Source organism: Vitis vinifera, chromosome 9 (assembly GCF_030704535.1).
Source record: "Vitis vinifera cultivar Pinot Noir 40024 chromosome 9, ASM3070453v1".
Classification (NCBI taxonomy): Eukaryota; Viridiplantae; Streptophyta; class Magnoliopsida; order Vitales; family Vitaceae; genus Vitis; species Vitis vinifera.
This window is the reverse complement of record NC_081813.1, coordinates 9,035,988-9,045,014: the sequence shown is the minus strand read 5'-3', so window position 1 is coordinate 9,045,014 and position 9,027 is coordinate 9,035,988. Positions and strand designations below refer to the sequence as shown.

At 34.3% G+C, this 9,027-nt stretch overlaps 2 protein-coding genes across 2 annotated transcripts; both read left to right on the top strand.

The window, feature by feature from the left end:
• Positions 1–3,182: 3,182 nt before the first annotated feature.
• On the top strand, positions 3,183–5,065 carry LOC100266904 (putative disease resistance protein RGA3). The gene is made up of 2 exons (XM_019222087.1): positions 3,183–4,755; positions 4,995–5,065. The coding sequence occupies exons 1-2, from the start codon at positions 3,183–3,185 to the stop codon at positions 5,063–5,065; spliced, it is 1,644 nt and encodes a 547-aa protein (XP_019077632.1).
• Positions 5,042–6,618, top strand: LOC109123122 (putative disease resistance RPP13-like protein 1). Its single transcript, XM_019222038.2, has 2 exons — positions 5,042–6,153; positions 6,320–6,618. Exon 1 carries the CDS (start codon positions 5,205–5,207, stop codon positions 6,090–6,092), a length of 888 nt encoding a protein of 295 aa, XP_019077583.1. The 5' UTR covers positions 5,042–5,204; the 3' UTR covers positions 6,093–6,153; positions 6,320–6,618.
• The last annotated feature ends 2,409 nt before the right edge of the window (positions 6,619–9,027 follow it).

Below are 9,027 nucleotides of genomic sequence, written 5' to 3'. Positions count from 1 at the left end.
CACATTGCGAAAATTTCGCAAGGTGAATTAACTCATGATGCGAAAATATGGCACTTCGCATCATGAGTAATTCACATTGCGAAAATTTCGCAATGTGAAATTCACATTGCGAAATTCCTTTGAATCCTCTGTTTCTCCACGCACGCACCACTGACTTCCCAAATATTTTTAGCTTGATATTTTCTCATGTAAATTCCTTTTGTAACCTTGTATTCAGCCGACATAAAGCTTTATATTGTAATTTTGCTATATATAGAGGTGCACAACACCTCCAACAAAAAAAAAAGGGGATGAATGAAGGGATATATTGGGGGATCGATCCTCTGTACATTAACTTAGGAATATATAAAGCTCTGTTTTTCTCTCTTCTCTTGTTCTTCCCCATTTCTATTTTCTTAGTAGCCAAACAGCCTCTGAGGGCTTTTCCTCAGAGGATGATTGGCTAAAACTTTTAGTTTCTCAAAGTATGGATGTTATGTGATGGCTTGGATGCAATCCCATGGAAATTTCTCGCACTTGGAAGGTAAGGTAGTCGTTTTTCATTAACGGTTCATTGATGCAAAGTTTGGTTTTTATTTCCTTTGGACAACTTCCAACGGCCAATACTTGATAAGCTTTTGGATTTCTATCCATTAGTTATCTCCTACGAGCTATTGGAAGGTGAGGTTTTCAATTCCAAGTTTTGCATTAATCTGTTAGAACCAATTTCAATGGCCATTGAAAGGTGAGTTTATCACCTGGAATGACTTTGAGTTGCCAATATTTGGTAACCTTTTGGCTTTAGACCATTAGTTATCTCTTACGAGCCATTCAAAGGAAGTCTAAGGTGAATAACCATTGATGAAATTCACTACCATCTGTTTTGTCATTTTAAAGGATTAAAACTTGATTTGCTAAATCCATACCGGTTCGGGAAGCAAGCATCACCATAGTTGCAACCCCAACGCGAGGAGCCTATCCTGAGATTTCCAATTTGCATAAGAGCCAGAGCATAGCTATCCTATCTTTGAGAAACTTGTTTTTACACCCTTTCATTTTAGTCTTTAATGTTAGCTTAGATTAGTTTAAATCTTTCTAAAAACATTTGCATTTTCTTTTAAAGCTAACATCTATAAGAAAATCACCTATTTTCCTAATTTGAATATCACTTGTGTTTGCGAAAACCCTTCCCAATGAACGATCCTAGAACCACTATGCTATAGTAGCTTGGCTACTTTAGTAATAGTATTTAAGGTATAAATTTTGTTGATACGCCTTTAAAGCTAAGCTACCATGAGTCGCATCAGCTAGCAAAAACCTAATGTGGTTGTAGCCTTTCTTGGAAGAATTGGGTCACAAGTATAAGTGAAGTGTGTTACATTGTGACAAACAGAGTGCCATCCATCTAGCAAAGAATCTTGTTTATCATGCTATGACAAAGCACATACAGGTTTAGTATCACTTCATAAGATCAGCTTTGGAAGATACAGTTTTAACACTCGAGAAGATTTAGGGGAATTGAAATCTAGTTGAAATGTTGACGAAGACCATAACAAGTGAGAAACTAGAGTTGTGTGCAATTTCAATTGGACTTCTTAGCTGAGATAGAGAAGTCGTAGCCACTATAGGTGAAGACAGTTGATGATGGATTAGTCTCCAAGTGGGAGATTGTTGAGACGTGTGGAGCCTAATTATTATCCCAATAGTAATGGCATTTTAAGTTTGGGTATTTTAGGATTTTACATATTTGATTTGGTATCTTATTTATATTATGTTTAGGGTAGCCAACTTAGAGAGTTTTATTTCTTTTAGGGTATTGAAGGAAATAGAAAAACGTAGAGAGAAAAACCTAGAGGGTGAAGTGTTTTAGGATTATCTTGTACTCTATTTTCATCATAATGAAAATCTACAACAACTACAAGTGGACGTAACTCTCAAATTGAGAGTGAACCACTATAAATTTCGTGTGTTTTTGTGCTTTATTTTTCGCATTGGTTTATTATTGCTTTCAGAAAATAAGATTAGAGTGTTTTAATCCTAACACTAATACATCCACATGAATAAGCTCTAGAGACTTCTTTGCTCTTGTAATGGTTTCTTTTGGAAAATTATTTCGACATGTTTTCCAAGTAGGCATCATTCACATAATTGATCAAAATGATCTATAGAAAACAATCCTCTCACTATATTTTCCTTGTTCAATAATTTCAATCCTCCAAAATTAAGATCTTCAAATCTTAAGTGTCAAATCCATGAGGAATCATTGACATAAGATTTTAGACATTTTACAATATTTTGAATGTTTAACAACAACATTCTATTTCTTATCATAGGCATATTATCAATTAAATTGACATATTGATCTTTTATTGAGAAACCTTAATTTTGCATATGAATATAATAGATTTTTTCTAAGAGTTGACTCAAACTTAATATATATGTATTATTTTTCATGTTGGGTAACTTAATTATTATATAAAATAAAATAATGTTTAATTATTTTAGATTAAAATTTTGAAAAGTAAGTCACACTTTACAATATTTTAAGCTTATTGCATGTTATTCTAATTCTTTTTTATTTTGTCTTTTTATTAATTCTTGAAAGTTAAAAAAAAAAGGAATAATTATTTAGATATACTTTTACTTTCTATAAATATTAAATAGGTTTGAGAATTCTAATTTTATTTCTTAAAAATAAAAATATATTTTGTAATTATATAATAAGAAGAAAAAAAGTATTTTTACAATATTCTTTATAATTATTTGCTAATTTTGAATAATTTTTTAATGTTTAGACAAGATAGGATTATTGTTAGTTTTGTGATGAGGTATGAAATAATAGTTTCGAATGAGTATTAATTTTCAAAATCATTTTAAAAATCTTAATTATGAAAACAAAAAAATAAAAATAAATAAAACTGGAACCAAACATGGTTAAGTAACAAAAATAGGTTGGCCCACAACTCCTTTTCCTTCATTTCCATTAGTCTTTATTTCACTAGAATTCTTAGTCTTTACGCGTTTTCTTACAATGTGATATTTGTCATAAAATTCCAAGCTTTTACGGGGAAGAAGACATCAATCTGACGGTGAAACCGAAGAGATCGACTAAAGCTCCAATGAGAATAACAAATGGAAAAAATAAGGTGGGCCTCATTTCCTCCGCACATAGTTGATAAGCCAAGGCTAAATAGTTGATATAGATGAAGTCAACTATTGGTGTTGTATGGCTGCGCCTCTTTACCAGTGAAATTAGATTACTAGCTCTCTCACTTGCCTTCATTCATCACCCCCTTATGGCTGATGCTCTCCTTTCTATCGTCTTGGAGCGCTTGGCTTCCGTTGTTGAGCAACAGATTCGTGATGAACTTACTCTGGTTCTGGGTGTTGAAGCAGAAATCCAAAGCCTCACAGATACACTCCGATCCGTCCGAGATGTTCTTGAGGATGCAGAGCGCAGACAAGTGAAGGAAAAATCCGTCCAAGGTTGGTTGGAGAGGCTGAAAGACATGGCTTACCAAATGGACGACGTGGTGGATGAGTGGAGCACTGCTATTCTCCAATTACAGATCCAGGGAGCTGAAAATGCTTCCATGTCTACGAAGAAGGTAAGCTCCTGCATTCCCTCCCCTTGCTTTTGTCTCAAGCAAGTTGCTTCTCGTCGTGACATTGCTCTTAAGATTAAGAGCATTAAACAACAACTACATGTCATTGCAAGTGAAAGAACCGATTTTAATTTTGTGTCTAGTAGGAGTGAGGAACGACTACAGCGACTTATAACTACCTCTGCAATTGATATTTCAGAGGTATGTGGCCGGGATATGGATAAAGGCACCATATTAGGCCATCTTTTGGGTAAGAATTGTCAACAGAAATCTGGCCTCTACATCGTCTCCATAGTCGGGACGGGAGGCATGGGCAAAACAACTCTTGCTCAATTAGCCTACAGCCATACAGAGGTGAAGGCCCATTTTGATGAGAGAATATGGGTCTGTGTTTCTGATCCTTTTGAGCCAATCAGAGTTTGTAGGTCTATTGTTGAAGCCCTCCAAAAAAAGCCTTGTAATCTCCATGATTTGGAAGCTGTACAACAAGAAATTCAAACATGTATTGCCGGAAAGAAATTCCTTCTTGTGCTAGATGATGTGTGCACTGAAGACTATCGATTGTGGGAACAACTGAAGAACACTATCAACTGCGGAGCATCAGGGAGTAGAGTTCTGGCGACCACACGAAATGAGAGTGTTGTTAAGATGATGAGGACTGCGTACAAGCATCCATTGGGGGAACTGTCTCCGGAGCAATCTTGGGCATTATTCCATCAAATAGCTTTCTTTGAAAAGAGCAGGGAGAAAGTGGAAGAATTGAAAGCAATTGGCGAGAAAATAGCAGACAAATGCAAGGGCTTGCCACTCGCTATAAAAACTTTAGGGAATCTCATGCGCTTAAAAAATAACAAGGAAGACTGGGAGAATATATTGAAGAGTGAAGTATGGCAGCTAGATGAGTTTGAGAGAGATATTTCCCCTGCTTTGTTGTTGAGTTATTATGATCTACCCCCTGCAATTAAACGCTGCTTCTCATTTTGTGCTGTTTTTCCAAAAGACTCGGTTATTGAAATAGATAAGTTGATCAAGTTGTGGATGGCACAGGACTATCTCAACTCTAATGCGAGTAAAGAGATGGAGATGGTTGGCAGAGAGTACTTTGAATATTTAGCTGCTCGGTCTTTCTTTCAAGATTTTGAAAAAGATGGTGATGATAATATAATAAGATGTAAGATGCATGACATAGTGCACAGTTTTGCTCAATTTTTGACTAAGAATGAATGTTGTATTATGAACGAAGAAGGGAGAACAAATGTATCCTTCCAAAAAATTCGCCATGCCACCTTAATTGGCCAACAAAGGCACCCGAATTTTGTCTCCACATATGAAATGAAGAATCTACGCACCCTCTTGCTTGAGTTTGCAGTCGTTTCAAGCATTGATGAAGCCCTACCTAATTTATTCCAGCATTTGACATGCCTCAGGGTATTGGATTTGGTGCGGAATCTTTTGAGAAAGGAAATTCCAAAGGCACTTGAGAAATTGATACATTTAAAATACCTTAATCTATCACATTGTCATGGATTGAGGGAATTGCCGGAAGCAATTTGTGATTTGTATAATTTACAAACCTTAAATATTCGTGGATGTGATTCACTTGTGCAACTACCACAAGCAATGGGTAAACTTATTAATCTGAGGCATCTGCAAAATTTTCTAACTATTCTTCTAAAGGGCTTGCCAAAAGGAATTTCAAGATTAAACTCTCTTCAAACATTGGAGAAATTCACTGTAAGCAGTGATGGTCACAATGAATGCAATATAGGAGATTTGGGAAACTTGAGCAACCTTAGAGGGGAGCTTGAAATAAGAGGGTTGCAGAATGTGGAAAATGCAAGGGAGGCACGAGAGGCAAATTTGAAGAATAAGATACACATTCATCATTTGACATTGGTATTTGATCCACAGGAGGGGACGAACTATTTGGTTGGAGCTCCACGATCCCATTCGACAAATTTATTACCTGAAGTAAAGGAGGGGCCGAAGAGTGTGGTTGAAGCTCTACAACCCCATCCAAACTTGAAATCTCTATGTATACGGGGTTATGGTGATACAGAATGGCCTGGTTGGATGATGAGGTCATCATTAACCCAACTGAAAAATCTTGAACTCTCATATTGCAGTGGTTGTCTGTGTATGCCTCCCTTAGGGGAACTTCCTGTCCTCGAGACGCTAGAAATCAAGGGTGTGGAAAGAGTGAAACACATTGGTGGCGAGTTTTTGGGATCATCATCAACAATTGCATTCCCAAAGCTGAAGAAACTGACTTTTCGTAATATGAAAGAGTGGGAAAAGTGGGAAGTAATAGAAGAAGAAAAGAGGTTAATAATGTCGTGTCTTAGTTACTTGGGAATCCACAAATGCCCAAAACTGGAGGGACTGCCTGAACGTGTCCTCCAAAGGACGCCATTGCAGGAATTAATCATCACAAAATCTGGTACTCTCCAACAGCGTACCAACAGGATATTGGAGAGGATGGACAAAAAGTATCTCATCTCCCAATAGTCAAATATGGAGGGGAATGAAGATCGGTCATTAGACTTCCCTCTGGCTGCTCATGTTACAGGTAATTCTATTTTTAATATAGCTGCTTCACATTAATCTATTGCAATAATTGAATGGAATGTCGCTTTGAACATAAAAATAATGAAAGAATTCATTGCAAAATTCGATGTTATTCCATCCATAATAACTACAAGATTTATTCCTTTTGGCTTTGATAATTGGTGCAGTGTGCATGCCTGAAACCATCTACTAAGAGGTCATGCTTGGATTTATGGTATTGAGAAGCAAATTTTCTAGAACCAGACCAACTCTACCATCTCCGCTGGATTTTCTGCTCAATAAATATAAAATTAATGGTGATATATGTGTGTACAATAAAACTATTTTCATAATTGATTGTAATAAATGCTTTATGTAATCCTCTACGGTTGTCTAGAAATTTGAAGTTTTTCCCTTTATCTTGCATCTTTGTTTCATCGTATGTAATCTTCTATGGTTGTCTAGAAATTTGAAGTTTTTCCCTTTATCTTGTATCTTTGTTTCATCACATTAAAGAATTCATATTGTGCAAGTTAATGACTTAATAACTTATTACTTGTTATGAATCGCTATTAATGGTGGATGACCACCAAAATTTGTTTTGTAAATTATAATATATACATTTACTTCATTATGAAGTAATAAATTGTAACTTTAGGTTCAATTTGTGTACCCATAAATGGCGGTTTCCACCTTGCAAAAGAGAAAGATCAATTTTGAGAAACATTCTTTCTTCTTATTCTCCCCTTTCTTCGTTTCCTAATTTATTTCTTTTATTATTTGAATTCTATATTATTTTATTATACGTTATCAACATGAGTTGTTTCGAAGATAATTTTTTTATTGTCAAGTCAAAGTTGTTAATATAGAATAGATGTTGCATATTTTATTCGTATTTACTTAGTTATATATAGTTAGAAGCTATAAGCAAATTATTTTATTTATTCATTGCAAAAGTTATGCACAAATCTCATTTAATATCTATCATTGTTAGATTCTATGCACAAATTATTATATAGTCAAAAGTAATGTAAAAATCATTCTCATAGCCAAAAACTATCTAGAAATAATTTTATATTTTTTTCATAGTAAAAGCTCAATAAAGAAAAAAAAAATTATAGCCGGAATTAGCTAGACAAAAATTATTATTAGCTTAAGATTGAAGTCAAAATATATGTGAAGGGAATGAAATTTCGTTCCCTAAAATGAATGTGACGTAAATTATTATTAGAAAGTAGAGCCACAATTTCCACTTAGTAATTGTAAATATGCAAAAAATTGCAACATAACAGCAGCATTTACTTACTATTCTTGTGAATGGAATAAAAGAAATTTAAAAAAAAAATTGCACAATGAATATATTTTAGGAGAATAGTAAACTGTACCTCTTAATACATCAATAATGGAGAGTCAATACATAGTTAAGAATAGTTTAAATATCTTAAAAAATAAAAAATAAAAAAAATGCTCCACTCCTAACCATCAAAACCAAAAGAGCACACCCTGTTATGACTAGGACTCTTGCCAAAGCATTGGCATTGATTGCCTTTGTGCAAAGAATATGCCTGCAGAAGAGTTTTGTGCTGGCTGTCCTAGAACTAAACACTATCACTACTATTTGCACCAACTAGTGTACCACACCTTATATTAAAAAATAAAAATACAAATAGTTATTTTAATAAAATATATGTAAGTATATATTGAATATATACCCATTTATAGCTATAAACAAATATATGTTTTACATCAGACCAAGGGATGACACTATTTGAAATGTGCACTCCACACCCATGAAGAATAACAAGGATGCATTGGATCTACAATCAAATCATTTGAAAATAGAATACACAAACAACATCTTCCATCTCGGAAAAAGGGAAAAAATTTATGCTTTCAATCTCTCCAATTCTTAGTTCAACTCCACACTTGCAAAATCATATCCTAAACCCTAGATCCAAAAACTCCACAAATTTCTCTTGAAAAGTATTGCGGTTTACAAAGGAAAAAAGAAATAAAGGCAAGGGAATGCAAAAAGTTAGTGAAATGGGCAAGAGATTATGGCTTGATACCTTGTGTTAGGAGAAAAATTTAGTCTAGATGTCAACCTTGCTCCTCAAAAATGCAACTTTGAGTCACCTCAACCCTTGGAACTCATCTATGGAAGAACTCATGCCGAAAATTGATGTAAAGACTCAGATCTTCTGCCTTAAAGTGCTCTAGGGTTTCGCAATGAGATCCTCTCTACAAGTGGCATCAGGTTTTGATTGAAATGGAGAATAAAAAGAGTTAAGAGTTTCTTTTTAGTCCAAGAAACCTTCATAGATAATTAAATGAACTACCTTAACTTTTGAATTATACGTTAAGGTAATTATCTTAATAGCACAAAGGATGATTTATAGTCATATACTTCTACCTTGACTTATAATTTTCAATTAAGATAAACTCATTATATGTTAATATTGCTTTCTTTGAATTTAAAAAATGTCATTATTGCCTGCATTTAATTTGTATATGTCATTGTTACCCATTAAACAACCTACGATAACATATATACATTTGTGTCAAGAAATGATATGTCAAGGTTTGCCTTTTTCTTGTAGTGCATTTAAATACCAAAGAGGCTTGGTCTTGGGACCTCTACTTCATTGCCATAGGGCATGACTTTTCAATGATACCTCAAGAAGAACTATTTCTATCATGCCCCAAAACCACTCCAAGGGCATGACAGTCATTTCACACCTTAAGCCCAAGGGCTAAAAGTGGAAACGATACAAACATTCGTATTATAACTAAAAATTTACCAATTACCAAATTCCTCTTCAGAGTAGTAAGACAAAATTCTAAAATCTCCAAGTATCAACTTTAAAAAAACTAATATATCAACCAAAGTGTTGTT